This window comes from Tenrec ecaudatus, chromosome 7 (assembly GCF_050624435.1).
Source record: "Tenrec ecaudatus isolate mTenEca1 chromosome 7, mTenEca1.hap1, whole genome shotgun sequence".
Lineage (NCBI taxonomy): Eukaryota > Metazoa > Chordata > Mammalia > Afrosoricida > Tenrecidae > Tenrec > Tenrec ecaudatus.
In genome coordinates, this window is record NC_134536.1 from 12755464 (window position 1) to 12777613 (window position 22150).

The 22150-nt window shown below is 52.3% G+C and overlaps 1 protein-coding gene across 2 annotated transcripts in view; it reads right to left on the minus strand.

Moving 5' to 3' along the window:
• The window catches only part of TIAM2 (TIAM Rac1 associated GEF 2), a 273644-nt gene that overhangs the window by 108207 nt on the left and 143287 nt on the right, over positions 1-22150 (minus strand). For both annotated transcript variants that reach the window (XM_075554342.1, XM_075554343.1), the window contains 4 exons: positions 21769-21941; positions 18358-18582; positions 8459-8644; positions 7477-7623 (listed from right to left, as the gene is read on the minus strand). In XM_075554342.1, coding sequence (XP_075410457.1) covers positions 7477-7623; positions 8459-8644; positions 18358-18582; positions 21769-21941 — 731 coding nt within the window. The remainder of the gene's footprint in view (positions 1-7476; positions 7624-8458; positions 8645-18357; positions 18583-21768; positions 21942-22150) is intronic.

Below are 22150 nucleotides of genomic sequence, written 5' to 3' on the forward strand. Positions count from 1 at the left end.
GCTGACTCATCACGACAACCCCCGTGGGTTTCTGAGACTGTAACTGCTCTCGGCAGTAGAAAGCCCTATCTCTCTTCCAAAGAGCTGCTGGTGATTTCGAACTGCCGACCATGGGGATCGCAGCCCAACACTTAACCACTACAGTGCGCGGGCTCCCTCCTAAACGCGTTATGGGAGCAGAAATCCTCATCTGATGAGTTTGAACTGCTGACCTCATGGTTAGCAGCCCAACGGATAACACACTATGCGCCCGGGGCTCACTCGCAGTCTTCGAATAATGCAAAGGTGACCACCTGGAGAGTAGCAAGGTGACCATCGCCAAGTTTCAAAACCCTGGGGGTCTATGGTGGCTGCAGGGTGCGCTGAGTCCCAGCTCCACTTCCCCATCCACACAGGAGGCGTGACCGCCACCACCATGAACCGGCCCCATTAGCGTTCCTGGTAGAGGCACCTCCACAAAAACCATTACCATCACCCCGTGGGCGGTCCTGCAGCGCGGACAGGCACGGCACTGCGTGTCCTCTCACAGCCGGTGCTGCCGGACCGAGTGGCTTGTCGTGACTACTCGGATGGCCGAAGGGAAGGGAGTCACAACATCCCAATCCGGCTGTCTCAAAGGGCCCCTCTGTCTGTCCCCAGGGAGACCAGCAGGAAAGGAAGTCCATCAACCCGTGAGATGAGGAGACGCACAAGGGCAGCCACCAGCCCCGGGTTTTCTCAAAACCGGTCCAACGTCCCAGAGAAGAAGAGGTCCCTTAGCTTCATGGGTAAAGCCTCAGAGTCGGTTGATAGGAAAGATAAACAAAGACCACTCTAGCTCCCTGAGGAAGGCCAAGGAGAAATGGTGCTCTTGAACTGCGGTGTTGACACGGCATCCGGAAGCGACCCCGGCATGCCCAGAGAACAACACATCAGTCTTAGGGAAACACAAGCAAGAATGTTGTTTAGAAGCAAGGAAGGGGAGACTCTGGCTTGCTTACTTAGGAATGCCATCAGGAGAGACTGATCAATAAAAAATCATGACGAATGATAAAGCTGAAGGCTGACGGAAGCGAGGGGCGCCCTTAACGAGGAGGGGCCTGCGTGCACAGCAGCAGCGGCAAACTCAAGCACTCCAACCATCAGGAAGATGACAAAAGGCCGCCAAGCGCTGGAGCTCACGACAACACCCTACCTGTGCGTCCACTGGTGGGTGTGCCAGCCAGGGAGCTAGCTGCCTGCCTGTGTAAGTACGCCGCGAAGGTTTCCATGCCAATACGGGTTCGACAGCCGAGATTACCAGGCTGTGCACAAGACTGAGTTACTTTGTTCCAATTTTCCATTTCTGAAAGCAACATGAAGGTTTGGGGTGTTTGGGGGGGTTCCCTCCAGTTTGGGGTTAATGACTCATGAGACAATACTTCATTCACTCGCTGCCACAGAGCCGGGACACCCAAGCCAACTTTCCAGGAGAGCTGGCCAAGACTCAGGGCAGCTGCCAGGTCCGCAGGTCAGCCCGCCACTGAGGCGGCAGCTTCCTGCCCCACGAAGGGGGGTTGTTTTCTCCATCTCCATAACAGACCCCCCTCCCCCAACACCCAGGCTGTCGGACACTCATCCTTACTCATCAAGACATTCCCTCCGAAAAGCTTTCATTTGGGGCGAGCCAAAATGTCCTTTAGAAAAAAGATCCACTAAAATGGGCTTCCTGCCAGCCTTCACAGATTTCAGGCTCAGGGTGACCAAGCTTGGACCGTTACAAAACGCAGCAGTCAGAGTGGAATATTTTAAAATGCACGGAGCCCCTCCCTCCCAGCCGTCAGGAATGACTGCCTTTCTGCGCTGTTCTCCCAGGCATAATACACTTACTGTAGACAAACAGATGGTTGTGTAAGTTATTAATACCCTCCCAGAATGACTAGCAGAGGCAAACTAGCGACGCAGCATCCTCATTATGCAACCACGTGCAGGCCCAACTTGAAGTCCCAAAGGCATAAAGGACCAGAGGGTAACGCTAGCTCTGCCTGTAATCTGACTTGAGCATCTCGCGGTGCAGCGGCACAGAAAGGAGACGCGCGCTTTTCAACGGCCCTGTAAGTCAGCCGGATTTCTCCAAGGCCCTCAACGCAGCAGTAACCGCTCGTTAAAATAAATAGGGGTAAGCGTCTAGATACAGACACTTATTTTTTTTAAGGGAGCTTCAGTAAGTAGCACTTTATTCTCATGCCCCGTAGCCCCAGCAAAGCAGTCTATTGAATCATACAACTCTTATCACAATCCATACGTACACATAACCCCCTCCCTGGGGGGACAGAAAACAGAAAAGTGGGTGAAGGGAGACGGCTAGTGTAAGAAATGACAAAATAATAATTTACAAATTATCAAGGGTTTGGTGGGGGCGGGATGAGGAGCTGATACCAAGGGCCAGGTGTTCTTGAATTGTATGTTTCATTGTTGCTGCACTGCACCCTGACTGACTCATCTCCTGCCCGCCATTCTTCTCTAAGAGGATGTCCAGTTGCCTATAGATGGGCTTTGGGTCCCCACTCTGCACTTCCCCTCATTCACAATGATACAATTTTTAGTTCCTTGATACCTGATCCCATCGACACTTCGTGATCACACAGGCTGGTGTGCTTCTTCCATGTGGGCTTTGCTGTTTCTGAGCTAGGTGGCCGCTTATTTACCTTCAAGCCTTTAAGACCCTAGATGATAGCCGGGCACCATCAGCTTTCTTTACCACATTTGCTTATGCACCTGCTTTTCTTCAGCAATTGTGTCAGGAAGGTGAGCATCATGTAATGTCAGTTTAATAGAACAAAGTGTTCTTGCATTAAGGGAGTACTTGAGTGGAGGCCCAATGTCCATCTGCTACTTTAATACTAGACCTATAAATATATGCACATTGATCTATTTCCCCATCCTCATATATAAATATATTTACATATGTATATGCCTGTATTTAGACTCTATAAATGCCCTTTGTCTCCTAGCTCTTTCCTCTATTTCCTTTGCCTTTCCTCTTGTCCCACTATTGTGTGCAGTCTTCATTTGGGTTTCAGTAATTTCTCTTGGTTACATTGCCCTTGATCAAGCCCTACCAGGCCTCTTACACCCTCCTCACCAACGATTTTGGATCACTTGTTGTTCCCTTGTCCCTGCGTTTGTTAACACCACTTCCTTTCCTCTACCTCCTCCCTCCCATGTCCCCCTGGAACTGTTGGTCACGTTTGTTTTCTCCTCCAGATTGTTTATCCTGCCTGTCTTATCTAGATAGACCTGCAGAGATAATAATATGCACAAAAACAAGACAGAGCAAGGCAAAGGAACAAAAGAAAACAAAACAACAAAAAACCAATGACCAAAAAAAAAAAAAGTCTGTAAACAGTACAAAGTCTGTTTGTTGACCTTTAGGAGTGTTTTCCAGTCAAAACTGATGGGGTGTCATGCCCTAGCCCCAAAGTCTAGTTTTGGTACTCTTGCCTTGCTCTGTTCCCCTTGCTGTTCTGTTGTAGGCCCTTAGAGCTTTGCCTCAGTGTGGTGGGATCAGATCAGACGTAATTCCCACACTGTGTCTCCAGTGTTGTCCCCTGTAGGGATATGGGTCAGTGAGAGATGTCGTGTCTGGTAGTGGGGACCGACCATATGGTCCTCTCTGTGCATGGGCTGCTCTGAGCAGGGATATTGTCTTCCAGGATGTGCTCCACTCTCTCTTCCTCCCCCTTCATTTGCTCCCAAGTGCTCTGATCAGACAGGTCCCTCTCCCTGAGCTGTAGCTTCAGTAAATTCTTCTGAGGGGAGGGGTAGCTGTCCAGGTAGCTGAAATTGGGGCCAGCCCCTCATCCCATGACCTTTTCATGACATTTTTCCCCACGAACTTTCTGAAGAACCCTCACATGGGCTTCAATCCTCAAGGTTGGCAGTTCAAAACACCAGCAAGACTGGGCTTTCTACTCCTGTGAACAGTTATGGTCTCAGAAACCCACGGGGGGAGGGGCTCACTTTGCACTGGCACCGACTCAATGGCAGGGAGATTTCTTCATCTATCCATCCATGCATCCATCCATTCATCCACGTCAATAGTCTGTGACTGGATTTGGGTGCTGAACACCACTCTGGGTGTGTGGAGAGATACGAAGCAGGGAAGGGAAATGGCAGGTGATGGGAAGGTTGCCATTTCGCCGGCCCAATTTACCTGGAGGGAGGTCGCTCACTTTTCCCCATGGTGGTTCCAATTGAGCACCCAGCACTCAGGAAAGAAGGATTACAGTGGGCCGGGCTCCTGGTCCACCCCACCCATTCTCCTTCTGAGCCCCTCATGCCGCGGGTGGGACTTGGAGTGAAACCGCGCTCTGAGCCGAGCACATTCCAGGTAGAGTCACCACCTGGAGCAGGTTCACCAAGGCAGACTGAACAGCCTGTGGGGCAGACATGATGGGGAACCGGTCTTCATCTCACACAACAGTGGACAAGCTGTCAGGAGAGACCAGCCCTTGGAGAAGGACATTGAACGTGGTAAAGTAGAGGGGCAGCCAAAAGGAGGAAGCTCTTCGACAAGAGGGTCTGACACGGTGGCTGCTTAAACCTAAGAGCGATGGTGAGCATGGTGCAGGACCGGGCAGTGCTGCGTCCTGTCGGGCGCAGGGTCGGGGAGTGGGTACTGAACGGATGGCATCTGATAACAACAGCCTCCTGACCAGCCCTGAGCAGCGAGTCCCTCGTCTCCCTCGCCCCAGGACCTGTTGCTGCGTCCAACATCCCACCAGACCTTGGCTCTTTCCAATTTCCACCCCCCTTCTCGGATGAGCCCAGAGAATGCATTGACTAACTGGGCTGGCTCTCCAAAGGCCTCGTCAGTCGACAACCTCAGTGACCAGCAAACAGCTGACGAAGTTTGTGGGACCGGAAGTCTTGGCTCAAACCATTGCTTGGCAGAGGGTAAGTGGGAGAAACAGACCAACCACATGACGGGGCCTTAAAGGGGAAGGAAGATGTGGGCTTGGGAAAGGCCCAGGAGAAGAGGCGTGGTACGGCCACACCTGAGAACTTGTTCGGCCAGAAGTAATTCTGGGGACTGGCAGGGGGACATACTGATCTCGGCTCTACCGAGGGAAGGCGCCGAGGCACCATTCTAACTTAGGAGTCCTTGAGGGGGCCAAGCGATGAGCATCTCCAATGACAAGCCAGAAGGCTGGAGGCTGGAGTCCCCCCAAGAGGCGCCTCAGAAGAGAGGGGTGACGGTTTCCTTCTGGAAAATCAGGCACTACAACTCCTGAGGCGAACACGTCCCTGCCGGTGCCATGTGGGGTCACCATGGCTGCATCCAGTCACCGGCAACCGGCTTCACCCGACTTCAGTCTGGTCCTGACGTCTGCCTAAGTGTTGGGCTGCTAACCAAAAGGCCAGCAGTTCAAAATCACCAGCCGCTCCATGGGCGAGAGACGAGGCTGTCTGAGCCCGTGGAGATGCAGTCTCAGGAACCGTACCTGGGCCCCTAGGAGTCGCAGTCCACTCAATGTCCACTTGGGTCGTTTTGAGTTTGAGTCTGGTCATGTCACTGATTTCAAGACAGATTGCCTGAGTGTAGATACTTCCTAAAATACTCAGCCTTCAGAGGATGCCTCTTACTTCACTAATAAAGACTGTTTTCGATCTAAATCTCTCTTCAATACATTCATGGAAAGGTCCTTGAACCAGCATCGCCCCACTTCATTGAGGGTCCGGGTCAGCGATCTGCAACACGGTGGCTGCCGTCTAACCTACCCCGCCCGCCGCCCCCCCCCCCCGCCCTCACTCGCAAAGCCTCAATTGCCCCAGGGTCTTCAGCAGGTCCGAGAAGTGGCTACTAGGCATTTTATTCCCTAATCCACAAGACCGTCCGCACCGCCGCCGTCTATGAACATTAGAAAACCATGTTCTGTAAATGCCGTCCTCAGTTCCAGGTGACGGAAAAACTACTTAGAATAATAACCTGTTTTAAAAAGTTAAAAGAACTCCTTTGCACGTGATTGCAAGCATTTCCCCTACTTGTGCGTTTTCTCGGGTCATCTACAATCGCTCACCTCGGCTGCTGTGGTTGGAGCCCGAACGGCCCTGCAACCTCGCAAGTCAATGGCATGACATTGACCAGCAAAGGCTCTGTTATGGGGCATCGGAAGTGGCTCACAGATGTACGGGAACTCAACACACTTTGAAGACCATTTGCTGCAGCTGCCGGTCCCGCCCCAGCTTCAGGACGGCTGTTATGTTTCAGCCACTGTGCCAATCAGCTCATGGGGTTCTTCCTCTTCTTCGAAGCCCTTCCCTGTTTATCAAGGATGACGGCCTTTTCCAGGGATGGGTCTCTCCTGATAACGTATCCAAAGCATGCGAGACAAAGTCTCACCATCCAATTTGCTGTCCTCAGGCCAAGAGTCCCTGGTAAGTGCTCAGGGTGGATATCCACTTCATGAAATGATGAAACAGCTTCCACCATCAAAGGAAAACATGAAGCTCCAAGATCCCAGTGCTCCAGGACTCTGGCCCAGGCACATGCGAGCCCACCTGCAGCCATCTGCCCCTCGGGGTCTGTGTGACCAGGGGTGAGTAAATGAACCTCTCTGTGTCAGCTTCCTCTTCTGTAAAGCCCAGGACACAAACACTCGGAGCCCAGGGCTGTTCTCATTAGCTGAGCCGACAGAACTCACACAACAGCCACAGGGGGGCAGGGGAGGAGGGCCAAAAAAGGAAGGTGCCGACTAGAGGCAGTGGGAAGTGAGGGTGATGTGGTGTCCCGATGTGCTAGGCCACTGCGTCTTCCTTCTGCTCGGCAGGGCGCTATGGGTTGGGGCCGACTCCACAGCACCTGACAACAGCAAGTGCTATTCACGGGCAGTTCTATCCTGTCCTGTCTGGTTGCTGTGAGTCAGAATGGACTGGATGTTGGGAAGGCTGTCAGCCCCTGGGAAAGGGCTCCATATTTTGGGAAAAACCCCTCGGTGGGATGGAGCAACACAGGGGCGGCAGCAATGGGCTCCGAGACGAGATGGTGTGGACGGTGCAGGATCAGGCTGGGCTTCCTTCTGTGGTTCCTGTGGTCGCTATGAGTCGGGGCTGACTAGCAACGAGTGAGAGTGCTGGAGAAACATGCCCTGGTGGCAGAAGGGGCCATGCACTGGGCTATCCATCCAGTGGTGGTTGCAACCTACCAACTGCTCCAAGGGAGAAAGCTTGGGCAAGGCGTGCAGCCTGAGAAGCTCTGCGAGGCAGTCCTAGAGGGTCGCTGTATGTCACACTCCACCTGGCAGCAGTAGGCGCAAGGGCCACAGGTGGGCCCAAGGTGTGACAATTTAGGGGTGGCGCTAAAATGACCGTGAGCAACTTGCTGTGTGAAGGAAAATGTCCCCATGCAGACAGACTGGATTTCTCAGAACCAACCTCTGTCACGCCCTGGGCGGAGGTGAGCATCCACGAGCACCCCAGCATCGCACTCGGCCACCGCCCGCACTGAGGACTCACCTGCGTGATGGAAGGTCTCTTTTCCTTGGCTTTCCTTGCCAGCGTGTCCAGCCCTTTCCAAGAGGAGAATATGCCCTTCTTATGCCTCCCGCGCTGGGTCAGAGAGAGTGTTCTCTTCCGCAGAGCAGAGTCATCTCTGGAGCACACCTAATGTCAGGTACAGCAGAGACCGCCCTTTAGGCTGCTGCTCTGGGCGACCCAGAGAATCAGCAGCTGCCCCTACAGGAGGAAGCTTGGCCTCCGGTCAACGTGAGCTGGACAGCGCTCAAAGCTGCCGCACGTTTGGCACCCCAGAGGGAGGGGCATCCCCTGCAGCAGCTCGCAACCCTCAGACTGCTTCTCCATGCTGGGCAGTGGGGCCCGCAGGGCCACCCACCGGGAAGCACATGAGAAACCTGTAGCCATCCCTGTCCTTCTTCCAGGGTCCCCTGGGCGGGGCAAACAGAACGCCCTTGGCTGTTAACCAACAGTATTGAGTCCACCAGAGTACCCCATCACAAAGGCCAGTAATATATTTTTCAAAATCTCAGCCCTTGGAACCCCAGCACGGGTGGGTTTGAATAGACATGGTGCCGACGGTGGCTTTATTTCTGCACACCCTGGCTGCGATTCCTCAGGACTCTACCCTCCTGAGCCCTGGTGGCAGAGGGTTAGGTGCTTCGGCTGCTAACCACAAGGTCAGCGGCTCAAACCCACTGGCTGCTTGAGGGAGAGAGACAAGGCTGTCTGATCCCATAAAGGGTCGCAGCCTTGAAAGCCCTGGACTACTACGTCATCGTGAGGGGACTGGAGTCGATGGAAGTGGGCTGAGATCTGGGGGTTGGAGCTTCACAAGGCGGCTCAGACAGGTAGACAGGTGTGAACAGTGCACCACCGCCCACTCGTGGTTGACCCCAGTGGTATCAGGGTCACACCATGGGCTGCTCACTGCCTCTGGGCGGCCACCTGTGGTTCCTAGGTCAGGGCTTCCTCGGGGACTCACCAGTGCATGGAAGGAGGACACGGACAAGATGCCCAGCCTGCCCAGGGCCAGCTTGGATGGACGGCTGGTGGTGGCCAAGAGACTCTTGGGGTTTGGCAACTCTCCGCCCTGGAGGCTGGCCAGGTAGCAGCGTATCCGGAACAGGTCCATGTGGAACTTCTCCAGGTTCTGCTCCCACTGCTGAATCTGGGGTGGGGGTGACAGAGGGGAGAATTAAACACCAGCCAGACTTGAGGCCCAGTGCCTCTCAGCCGCAGCCACATGACTTCACTCAGCCAGCCCACTCTGCCCCCCCAGCCCTGCCAGCTGGGTAAAATTGTGTCCTCCAGAGCCTCCTCACTGCATCAGGCCAGCTCAGCAAGGCAGCACGGTGGCATATGAGAATAACACAGTGGCATGGGGGCATGGGGGCAGGGGAGCAGGGGGGCAGGCGCGCTACCGATCTTCTTATTCTGAAGACACCAGTCGCAACAAGATCCAAGCGGACTTCAGGAACCGAGACAAATAAGCTCCGACTCCCATGCTACGGACATCGGGCCCAGTACCATCTCGGTTGGAAAAAAAAAACAAACTCACTCCCATCGAGTTAATGCCGACTCACAGCGACCCCATAAGACAGAGTAGATCTATGGGTTTCCAAGACTGTAAACTCTTCACGGGAGTAGAAAGCCTTCTCAATGTGTCTCCCAAGGAGAGACTGGTGGTTTCGAACTGCTGACCTTGCGATTGCAGCCCAATGCATAACGGCTACACCACGAGGGCCCCTCACAATCAGAGCCCACGAGGCATTTTTCCACAGCGGACATGCCTAAGTGCACCACGAGAGGCTAAGGGACTAGAGGCAGCCACGGAGGCCTGCTCTCCTTCCACCTGGGACTGCGAAGGGCTGTCTTCATCGAGAGCTATATCAATGGATGAAGAGATGATCCTCAAGGTGGGGACTCAGGACCAGAAGAGCAGGCAGGGCTGCCTGGGGCTGGGTAATTGCAGAAGCCCCACAAGTGTGGCAGGAAGACTGGTAAAGAGTGAGCCGGGGGAGCGCTCTGTCATTTCATTGTCAGCGACAGCAGAGCCCCGGTGGCGGAGTGGCTGTACGCTGGCCCTGCTAACCACAAGGTCAGTTCCTGTGAACCCACCAGCTGCCCCTCAGGAGAGGGACAGGCCTTCCCCTCCCGTAAAGATGCAACCAGAGTCTGGCGGTGTGGCTGAGGACTGGGTTTGCACATTCCACGCTCTGGTTCATTCTGGATCAATTCTGTTTGGATGGGTCAGGAAGAGGCAAGCTGGGCAATCTGTTACCCCATGGAATCCCTGGGAGAGGAGCGTCCCCCAACCCTAGGGAAGCTGTGGATCGTCAGATCAGCTAAGTTTCTTCAGAAGGACACCTTATTTTCTCTCTAAATTCCTAAACAGGGACCCCTGTGCCCAGGCGTATCTTTATTGTTTTAAGGCAGAGATCAAACAAACAACGCCCTACCCACCCCCCACCCCCCACCCCCGCTATCAAGCCAATTCTGACTCCCACAGACCCTCGGGATAGAGTAGAACTGCCCCACAAGGTTTCCAAGACTATAAAATCCAGTCAGGAGAAGACAGGCACATCCTTCTCCCTGGGAGCAGGCTGCCTCTCACTGCAGCCAAGTTGATTCCAGCTCATCTGGAACCTCTAGGGCAGAGTAGAACTGAGACCGTAATTTTTTAGGAGAAAGCATTACCTCTCTCCATCAGAGTGGCTGGTGAGTGGTTTTGAACTGCTGATCTTGTGGTTAGCAGTCTCACATCTAACCCACTATATCCTTTAGATAAAGATCAGAACGGTGGGGGGGAGGGCGAGCCAGCTTCTACAAAGGCAGATTTTTCACTTCTGTGAAAAATCCATGTACACACACACCTACATACACACACCACCAACATCAACAACCACAACACAAAGCAGCTCCTCTACAAGGGTGTTAATTACTTAAGACACATTGTCTGGAGAGGCCAGTGCCTGGAGAAGGACATCACGTTTGGTCCAGTAGAGGGTGGTGGAAAGAAGAAACGGACTCTCAAGGGGATGGAGATGGACACTGGCTGCAACGCTGGGCTCGGGCACAGGAACGAGTGTGGGGAAGGTGAGGACCAGGCAGTGTCAGTTTTGTTGTGCACTGGGTTCAGACGGACTCGATGGCACCTAAAGCAACGTTGACCTTTCACTGGAAAGGAAAATGACCAGCTGCTAAATAAAGGGGGGCTAAAGAAAGGGGGACAGTTTCCCTTTTTAGGCACTGCACTCATACAGACGGCAGGCAAACTTCCTTCTTAGGGCTAATAGAATTGTGTCCATTTAATAAGCGCAAAAAGGTTATGGTTTCCTGCGGGGGGGAGGCGGGGGCGGAATGACAGTTGAGGAGAGGGAGGACACGAGATCTCATGCTAAAAATAATAAACTATGCAGAAAAAAGATGGCAGGCGTATGCTGGCCACACCTCTCCTAGAACAATGGTTTCTATTAGTCATTCAACCACAGTATCTGGTCCATGTCTCCTTGCTACGGTTGTCCTCAGAGAGAATTACAGTCGAAAAGCTTATGATTGCCAGGGGCTGGGTATAGTGGAACACTGTCAGAGAAGGGAAACACAAAAGCATTTTCCACTAAGATGGGATACAGGAAGACTGCACTCTGACAATGGAGGAAAACTTGCGAGACCTGGAAAAAGTAGGCGGCCCCTCCCATCTGGTTCCACCTCTCCTGGGTCTCGATTGTGAGGATGACGCAAGACTGGGCACTGCTTCCTTTTGTTGTAGATAAGGCCACTGTGAGTTGGAACCAACTGGACAGCACTTAACAGTCAGGATTGGGGCTCATGTCAATTGCGTTGAGGAACCGGGATGGGGTAGTGGCTACGCATTGAATGATTTACTTCAAGGTCGACATTTCGAAATTACTAGCCGCTCTGAAGGCTTTCTACGCCCCTAAGGAGTTAGAATCTTGGACACTCACCGGGGCAGTGCTACCCTGTCCTACAGGATTGTTATGAGTTAGCCCGGACTCGATGGCAATGAGTTTGTTTATTTTCCGGTTCCACTCTGGGTCGCAATCTCTACCGAAGGCTGCAGTCTTTGCTTGTCACCAGTGAGTGTTTCCAGCCCTCCTCGTTTCAGCAAACAAAGTCCTGCCATCTGCACATCACAGGTTATTACCGCTCCCTCCAATCTCGATACCTAGTTCTTCCCCATCGAGTCCAGCTTTTCAGAATAGTTTCTCAGCGCACAGATTGAGCAAGTACGGTGAAAGGCTACAACCCTGTGCAAACCTTCCTTCCTTTTAAGCCATGCAGTATTCCCACGTCTGCATGAACAGTTCCTTCCGATATGCAGGTTCTGCAGGAACACGATTAAAATGCTTTGGGGTTCCCATTCTTCTCCGTGTACTCTCCAGTTTGCCGTGAAAGACACAGTCAAATGCCTTTGCAGTGATATCTTAGAAAACACAGTGACCTTCTTCCTGGGACGCTCTACTTGCAGCCAAGATCCATCAGACATCAGCATAGATATCCCTTGTGTCACATCCTCTTCCACGTCTGGCTTGAGTTTCTGGAAGCTCCTTGTGGATGCAATGGTTGTTGAATGACCACCTCCAAATCGCACTGACATGTGATATTAATGATATTGTTCAACAATTCCCACATGCTTCTAGGCCCCGGGCTTTGGAGTAGACACAGACGTGTGTCTCTTGCAGTCAGCTGGTCAGGTAGCTCACCCGCACATCTCTTGGAATAGAGGAGTGAGTGCATCCGGTGTGTCACAAGCTTGCTGAAACCTCTCACCTAGTGTTGTATTGGCTCTGAGGCCTTGCTTTTGCTACTGCCTTGAGCACGGCTTCCACTTCTTCCTTTAGACTTTCTTGGTTCTCAATCATACGCTACGTCTTGAAATGGTTTTATGTTGACCAATTCTTTTTTGGAATAGTGACTGTGCATTCCTGCTTGGGACTGTCACACTGTTATATGTTGGCCATAGAATCCTTCACTACTGCAGCTCAAGGTTTGAATTGTTAAATTTCTTTCAGCTTAAGATGCGCTGAGTGTGTTCTTCCATTTTGGCTTTCCCCCGCCAGGCCTTTCACACTTGATTTTACTTCCTCTGCTCGAGCTGTCCTTGGAGATGCTCTGCTCGGCTCTTTCACTTCATCAATTCCTTCCACTCACTTTCGCGACTCAAGAGTACGTGTCAGAGTCTCATCTGTTGTCTACTTTGATGCCTTATTGAATTCCTCTCTTTTTTAATGACCTCTTACTTTCTTCACACCTGTTGCTTCTGATGCCATCCCACAAGTCATCAGGTCTTCGGCTATTAATGTTCAATGTATCAGATGTGTTCTTGAAATGGTCTCGAAACTCGGGGGAGGTACGTGCAAATTCCTATTTTGGCTCTTGTGAATTTGTTTTCCTTTTCTGAAGCTTCAGTCTGAATTTACAAATGTTTCACAGTTGCCCCTGGCCTTGTTTGAGCTGACTCATGTTGAACTCCTCTCCACCATTCCTTCCCCAGATATTCAACAAATTTTATGTACATGTGATACTAATGACATTGTTCAACAATTTCCACATGCTTCTAAGAAATCAAATTTGATTTCTAAGGATTCAATCGGGCAGGGTCCAGATTGCTGGGCAGTGAAGAAGTCATTGGTCTCTTAAAATCTCCAGCTTCATTTCTATCACCAAGGCCAAATGTCCCAGCTACTGACCCTTCCTCATTGTTTCCCACTGTCCTATTCTAACTGCCAGTAATTGCCAATGCATCCTACCTGCATGTCTGACCCATTCCGGGCTGAAGCAGCTGGTGGACTTCTTCAGTGTCTTTATCAATAGATTTAGCAGTCAGTGTGTAAAATTGAATAATAGCTGTTTGAACGTGACTTCTTTGTAGGTAATAGGGATCTTATACCATCACAGACGGCATTGATCTTCAAACATTCTTCCTGATGGAGAATGTGACTTCTCTTGAATTTGCCATTCCCAATATAGCATGACAGATGATCAGACCTAAAAAGGCCCATGGCATTCCATTTCAGCTCACTAGTGCCGAGAGTATTGATCTGTATGCATTCTGTTTCATTTCTGACAACTTCCAATTTTCCTAGATTCCTATTACAGACACTCCTCGTTCTGATGAGCAACGGGTGTCTGCAGCTGTTTCTTCTCATGCCGAGCCGGGCCCCGCAGCAAAGGAAGGGCCTTCGTCCTGGTCTGTTCTTGCACTGCAAGCCCTGTCGAAATCTGTTCACCGTGGGTGATCCTGCTTCTCTTGAAATCACTGATCAGCAAAGCTATCAGTCTCACGGCAGCATGTGCGCCATCACAGTAAGACAAATGGACAGAGAGTGGAGGAAGCCCTGGGCAGCGCTCTGTCCCACCGGGAACTGCCACAAATGGGAAGCCACTCAAAATCAACCCTTTTTTTTCCTTTTCAATAATATTAAGGAATGGGGAATCTCTAAAGGCAGTTAAAGACAAGGCCCACACTCACACTCCAGTAGACTCATAAGTCCAGGATCAGACTTGCTTTGAGATGCGAAACACTCCAGGGCTTGTATGGAAGAGGCTTCTAAGGAAGGGCCATGCTGGAGACTTCCAAGGGGAAGTCCCACCTGCACGCTGAAGAGGCACACTACCAGGGGCTGCCCACCTTCTCCCGCTTTCTTGTGTGCCTGCAATGTCCTTCTCCATTCCTCTCCTGACTACTTCCTCATTCTAGAGCCAAGTCAAAAATTCCTCCTCCAGGAAGCCCCCCGTGGCTGCCCCCAGGGCTACATTTCCTGGGCCAGTCTTCCCTGGGCACTCTGGAATCCCACTGTCTCTGGATTCATAACATTACAAATCATCTGCTTGGTGGAGAAGAGCCCCAGGAGGGGGCAGGGAACAAGTCTCTGAATTCCTCTGTCGGCACACTCAAACAAACCCTCCCTGCCATCAACTCGATTTCAACTGGTGAAGACCCTATAGGGGAGGGGAGAAACCCCCCCTGTGGGTTTCTGAGGCGGTAGACCATTCTGGGAGTCGAAAACCCCATCTTTGTCCCGAGGCTGGCGGTTTCGAACTACTGACCTTGTGGATGGCAGCCCAATGTGCAAGCCACTGCCACACCACCAAGGCTCCCATGCATGCACACTGGCCTGAACTTAACAGACACACTCAAAGAAGACTCAGAGAGCTAAGCTGACCGTGCATCTACTGCCCGCATCCCTCCCACCTCCTCCCCACTACCCCAAATCCCTCTCCCACAAACTCCCTCAGCCCAATGACATCTGCCCAGAGGATTTTGTTCACACCCTTCCCTTTACCACAGCCCTCTCCACCGCCCTCCCAAATTTCCTAAATTCGATCCATCCTCTCCCTAATTCCAAACTGGCATGGAAATAACTAAGGAAAACCAAGGCCAGATCTGGGAGTCCAGCGCTCTCACAGCGCCCGCCCCCCTCCCCGCAGCGCAGGGTTCCTGGGGTCCCCTGCTCCTTCTCAAGGGCAGACAGCAGCCTCTCTCTTCAGCCTAATTAAGAAGGGAAATGGGCTGGCTCCTGGGAGAGGCATAATGAGGCACGAAGCCAGAGAAGGCCATCTGGGGGGGTGCCAGGATCCCCTCAGGGTGGTGAGGCTTTGCCCTCCCCTTTATGGTTGAAAATAATAAAGGGAAAAGAAAATAAAGCACTAACTGGGCTTAATTTGCAATTCCACCCTCCTCTGAACTTCAAAGGGACGCCGGCCACGTGGACTGGCTGCATGGCCCGGTCCGCATTGGATGCGCTCAAAGGGAAGTTGCATCATTTTGTCCCACAAAATCCCCCAAAGGCCCGAGACTGGTCTGTATTAAGCAAAGCCTGTTACCACATACGGGCATGAAGCCCAGCCCTGATTACTATTATCCGGGTCTTTTAATTTGGGGAAAACACTGACAATGATCTTCCCCACCCAGGGACTTCAAAGACAACTTATTCGGAGGCTTGATCTTGCATGAGGTCACCCACAGTGAGTTCAGCCACTGAGGACTAGGCCTGTGATCCTGGGGGCCTCTGGGGGGAGGGGAGGAAGGTGTGACATCAATAAACTTCAGTGTGAGGTGAGGTTCTTAAATCATAGAGAATAATGGACCTCCCTTTCCTCTCCCCCTCCCCACCATCTCTCTCCCTCCTCCCCACCGTCTCATACGCATATTTCATGTACAATCCAAAGGCTTAAACATATTACAATCCATTCCTGATCATTGTCTTCCTTCTCATACCCATCACTGCTAGCTCCCATTGCTCCCCAACCTCCCCTGTCAGAGCCCCCACAGGGTTACTCACCTGGCCACTGTCTCTAGAGACTTACCTACCCTGGATTTCATATAAAGAAAGTCACGCAAAAACAAACACAAAACCCAAACTCATCAGCGACAACAAAGTTAAACACAGATGGACTTCGATCCAAGAGAGAGCAGAAGACAATACACACTAGAGCAAGTAAAAAAGGGGAAAGAGGGCAAACAGATGATACGCTGTGAAATTCTGAATCAACTCTATCAGTGGTGAGGAGCCCTGGTGACAAAGGTGACCAGTTCAAACCAGCATCCGCTCCTCAGAGGAAGAACGAGGCTCTCTACTCCCGTAAAGAGTTACAGTCTCGGGAGCCCACAGGGGCAGTTCTGCCCTGTCCTACGGGTCCCCATGAGTCAGGCAGCAACGCTGTCTGCACCAATCCACGTTCCAATGGACTCCGTCTGAGGACAAAGCTACTCCCCTATCTGGCCAGTGGGGCCGCTGGTTTTAAATACGTGTGTGTATGTGTGTGTATGTGTGTGTGTGTATGTGTGTGTATGTGTGTGTGTATGTGTGAGAGAGATAGTTCCATTGTGTCAAGTGCAGGTGTGCCTCTGTTGTCATCATCATTCTCAAACCATTTTCTTTCTACTTGAGCCCTTGGTATCAGCTCATTCGTCCCTCACCCCCACCCTCCCTCCCTCATGATAAATACTTTTTAAAAAGGAAATGATGCACTGGTATTTGGGAAACCGTGCTCTGAATGGTCATGATGTGTTCACACTTCTGCTTTGGGGCTTCCTGTTGTATTATTCTCCAGTGAAAGCAGAGCTAGTGAAAGCCAACCTGAGCACCGCCTGTCCTCCCTCCCTGCCCCGCCCCATCGTCATTCATGTTTCCTGCGCCTGGAACACCCCGTGGAACAGTTATGTTGTGCACACGCCGTCAGTGGGGATCACCGGGACGGCGCGTAGTGATGCTAAGACGCAATGTTCTTTTGTCTCTGGTTTCCATGGCCACCCTCGCCAGCTAAATTACACGTTTCTCAGAAACAAGATGCATCATTTCCAGCTGTTCGTATCTTGGAGAGTGAGACGCATCCGTTAGGTCTACTGATTGTCCTATTGACAACCATCTGCCAACTGAGCTGAGTAAAAACCAAACCTAACTCACTGCCATGGATGCTGATGCACTGGAACCCTGGGGGACAGAGAAGAACTGCCCCCTTTGGGGTTCCAAGTCTTTACATCTCTAAGAGTAGACAGCCTCATCTTTCGCCCACGGAGCGACTGGTGGGTTTGAACAGCTGACCTTGTGGTTAGTAGCTCAACGCACAGCCTGCTGCCCCACGAGGGCTCCAAGTTGAGAAAGGGACACTGCCAATGGAATTCAGATCCTCAAGACCCTTAGGAAGAACATGATTAAGGGAAGCAGCAGGCAACAGATCCAATGACATATTGCTTTGGGTCAATCTGCCGCACAAGACCTCTTGAAAGTGTTGGAAAGTAAAGATGCTACTTTGGGGACTGAGGTGTGCCTGACCCAAGCCATCACCTCAGATGCCCAGTGAAGGTTTGACACGGAAGAAGGAAGACGGAAGAAGAATGGATGCACGTGAACGATGGTGTCGGCGAAGAGTCTGGGAAGCAACAGGGATTGCCAAAAGAACCAACAGCTCTGTCTTTGGAAGGACGACATCCTTAGAGGCAAGGGTGGTGGGACTTCCTCCCACGTCCTGGGACTGTGGTCAAAGGAGGACCATCCCTGAAGAAGGACATTCTGCTTAGTAAAGTGGAGGGCAGAGCCAAAGAGGAGGGCCTCACGAGATGGGTTGACACCGGGCTGCACCAATGGGCTCAAACACAAGCCCAGGTGTGGATGGCCCGGAGCCACGCAGTGGTTCTCTCTGTTTACACGGGGTCGCCAGGAGCTGAAACTGACTCGGGGGCACCAAACAGCTGCAATAAGGTACTGATGACAACCCCCCCCTCAAAAAATGCCCCCCAAAACCCAACAAACTGCAGCTATGGTGGGACGACTATTTTCAAGTGGAATTTCGGAAGAATGGTCCAAATTGTTTCTTACCAGAAAGTCACAAGACTAAGGTGAGCAGGAAGGAGCTGAAGGGCGCAATGAGAAGAGCCTGGCTGCTGGCAGAAAGGCTGGCAGTTCGAGCCCACCCAGAAGCTTTGCCAGAGAAAGCCAGAGCAATGTTGAGTGGATTCTGATACTCGGGGGCCCATGTGATGCAGAACTGCCAAGCAGGGCATCAGGGAGTTAGATGCCGCAACACTGCTGTGCTTGGGTGGCATTCAGTGGGCCCCAAAGCCACAGCGACCGAAGCACAACAGAATGAAACACTGCACGGTGCCTGTGCCAACCTCACAATTGTCCCCAGGCCTGAGCCCTCTGACACAGCTCCATCACTGCAGTATGCAGTATTATCACTAAATCTGCCAAAGGATAATGTAACGGTTGGTGGAATTTGAATCGAATACCTCATTAAGTTGACACCACTGGCACTTGGCATGAGAAGCTCAGCGCCCCGCCCCCGCCCCACCACCCCCCACCATCACCACCTCCGCGGTCCATGCCATGCCACCCCATGAGCTGCAGGCCGTACCTGGTTCTCGATGGCCTTCCTGTTCTTGGGGTCGCTCACCACCGACAGCTGCAGCTCGGCCATCTTCTTCATCTTGCTGTCCATGTCGATCTTCTGCAGCAGGCTTCGCGTCTGGTTCTTCAGGAGCCGGACCGTGTCCTCCTTCCCATGCCTCTTGGCGAACAGGGACGCGCAAGCAGAGTGGATGGCTGTGACCCAGTTTTCCAGGTCGGTCTGGCTCGTGGCCTGCACACACGGGGAGACACACAGATCCGTGGGCGGTCACTGGGGATGGCCTCCCCCGTGGCAGGCTGGCTCTCACACCCGCAGCCTTCGCAGCCTCTTCACCTCACAAACCTCCACCCATCCCACGGGACTTGTGCTCCCACAAAGAGTTATTGTCTCGGAAGACCCCCGGAGCCAGCTCTGCCCTGTCCTATGAGGGTCGCTATGAGTCGGCACAGACTCAATGGCGATGAGCTGAGCCACTTCCCGAGTGACTCCATTCTACTCACAGCGCCTGCTCTGCGCCCCATAGTAGAACTTCGCTCCCCAGGGTCTCAGTGGTGGGTGTTTGAAAAGCAGATGACCTCAGCTTTCATTCCCAGGTGCCTCGGGTGGCCTGGAACCTGCAGCCTCCTGGTTGGCAGCTGAGCGCATTAACTGCTGCCCTCATCCAGGGACGTGCCGCTTCATAAAAAACTGTGCCCAGTTTCACACACACACACACACACACACACACACACACACACACACACACAATAACTCCATCTCTCAGGCTTCCTGAACCCCCGAGGGCCCAAGAGGACATGAGGAAGCAGGCGCGGTCACTCATGTGGTCCCAAGTAAAATGGAAAGAAAACCGAGAAACCGGCCGAGAGCCAACTGAACGAGAGGGAACAGGTGAGCAAAAGAGCCCCCTCCGCTCAGGGCCCCTCACACTTGCTGCCCTCTCCGGGGGCTCTGCGGCAGCATTTTAATGGAATCGGAACAGGAGGACCAGACTCTCCCATTTTAGAATCGAGGCAAAAACACGACACCTACAGTGTAGCCTCAGCTCTGAAAAAAAATCCAGGGGTTAAAACTATGGAGGGCAATGGGAGCTAAGGTGAAAATCACGCACCCCTCACCTCCGTGAGTCACTGCAGACTCACAGGGACCCTGCGGCACGGGGTGGGGCTGCCCGTGAGGGTTTGCAAGAGTAGAAAACGCCGTCTTTCTCCCCGGGTGAAGGGTTGGCCTAAACTACTGAAACTATGGGGTGTGTGTCTTCAGTGCCTCATATATTTGACCAAAAACTCACTGCCATTGAGTTGATGCTGACTCACTGCAACCCCCCCGGACAAGCTGGAACTGCCCCTGTGGGATTCTGAGACGACAGCGCTTTATGGGAGTCGAAAGCTCCCAGCTTTCTCCCTCGGAGCGGCTGGTGGTTTTGAACCGTTGACCTTGCAGATCACAGCTGAATTTGCAACCAGTTGGAGTAAAGCAGAAAGGGAAAAGATGTATAAGTCAGGTTGAAGGGTGTCTTAAATTCTCTCAACCCAAAGGAACCTCTCACTGAAGCCATGGGATGCAACATCCTATTGGCTTATTGGATGGTTGGCAAACCTACCAGAGTCCTCTTAACAAGAAAGGAACCTTCCAACAATCGCCAAATAAACTATTCACTTCACACGTACCCCTTTGTAGATGTGACTGAACACACTTTGTAGATGTGACTGCAGCCTTTGTAGATGTGACTGAACACACTTAACTTTGAATGGACAATGCATTACGTCACTTGGAAGCATTATGCAAAGTTTCACATTAACAGAAAGGCTCACTTTGATTAAAGAGAGTTCCCAGAAGGAAAATAAACTCCCAGGCCCTGACTCCGGTGGGTCAAGTCAGTTTGGGGGCAGCAGTAAGGCTAGAGGTCAAAGAGCTGACCTTGCTTCTCCTGGAAGAGCATGTTGTAGAGACCCCTTCAGACAATTCTAGATTCCCAAAGTCAGCCTGGAGAACTTGATGTTGTTCAGAAGGGTCCAGAGGGCCTCGGGGGCCAGCGTTATGAGAGACCTGGACCTAGGGCCCTTGAGATGCCCCAGGCACTTCCAGTCCGAAACCATCTGTATTTGGTATGGCTTGAACTGGGAGGTGTTTGTGAAGTATGCTTAATCCCCATGCTACTCACTGCCAACTCTCCTGAGTTACTATGTAATTTACATGATAATAACACAGGTAGAGTATCTTTAGTATTGAGCACAAGCACATGGTAGCATTTCCCTTTAAAGGAATGGTCACGAGTTTGGCTGTTCATTGCAAGATGGGCAGTTCGAAGCCACCAGCCACTCCGCAAGAGAAAGACAGGGCTTCCTCCGCCCATAAAGAGTTATGGTCTTACCACTCAGAGAGGCAGGTCTACTCTGTCCTACAGGGTTGCTATGAGTCGGCATCGACTTGATGCCAGCGGGTCCCAGTTTGAGTGGAAGGCTCCTCGCTCAGACACGGTCCGCTCCTGCTCCAAGATGAAGCAGCCACTCAGCAGGAGGCAAGCCTGCAGCCTTGGACCCATTCCACAGCTGACACATTCTCAACGTTACTGAAAGGCTTGACAGCAAAAACCTATCTGTGAAATTCCCAAGACCCCTCCCGGCCTTTGTTAGTGATGGTTTTCCTGGAAAATCCTGCAGAGCCTTCACTGGGATTCTTGGCCACAGTCTAGATCTCTCCTCGTCATGTTCCCAGTGAGAGGGGCTAAGAGGTCAGGAATTTGGCCTGGAGCTCACTAGAGGGTGGGTGACTCTGTCATACTTGCTTCTCACGCTGTCCTGCACGACCTCTCTTGGGCCACAGCCTGACACTTCAAGGACACCCAAGTAACAACCGCTGCATGAGTGCACCCACTTGTCAGGGCAGTTAGGAGTCTATCACCTCTTTAGTTAAGTCAAAATCCAGAGCCTCGCTGAGCTTTAGTTGTTATTGTTGTTAGCTGCAGTCAAGTCATGGAAGAACCAAGCACCAGGAAGGGAATCCCTGGCCGGCCCTGCTCCATCCCCGGGATCAGGTGCAGATCCGACCACTGTGGGCCAGAGGCTGTTCACTGGCTGGTTCTTGGAAGCAGCAATAAGACCTTTCTGCTAGTCCATCTTACGTCTTCAAGCTCTGCTTGAAGTTTGTCCCGACTCCTCGCGACACCCAAGCCTCGAGGACAGATGAGCAGCGGCTCCCTGTGAGGGGCACTGGCCAGGAGTTGAGCCCGGGGTTCCACTTGGAGAGCAAGGGTCCTGCCCCTAAACTACCACCAGAGCCCCCAACTCTGCTTTTGCTTGACTCATTGTCAAGTTCTGCCTTTTCAACTTGGTCCCTGCTCATCCCAGTAAGGCAAAGATGTTTCTCTTAACGCCAGCCATCCCCCAGGCCCTATGCTTCCAAAGAGCCGGCAGGTACCTGGAACAGGTAGACGTCTCCAAAGGCGTTGCTGAGGCAGAAGACATTCTCCTTCTTGGGGTGCTCGGGGACAGACTGCACGATGCTGTCCTCAGCGAGCAGGGCGCACCGCGGGGGGCTGCTCTGGTCCGTGGAATTCTTCCCGTAGGTCTCGTAAAACAGCAGCGTGCAGCCTGTGAAAGAGAGAGGGAGGACCGTCCGGTCACTTGTCCAGAAGGCCAGCACAGCACCCGGAAGGCTGGAGACGCAACCAATGAAGACCAGAGGAGGCCACAAGTGAACAAGGTAAAGGCCGTGTCTCAATCACACAAGCAAACCCATTCCCATCAGGTACGGTCACCCAGCACAGTGTTTCCAAAAGTGTCAATATATACATATTTTT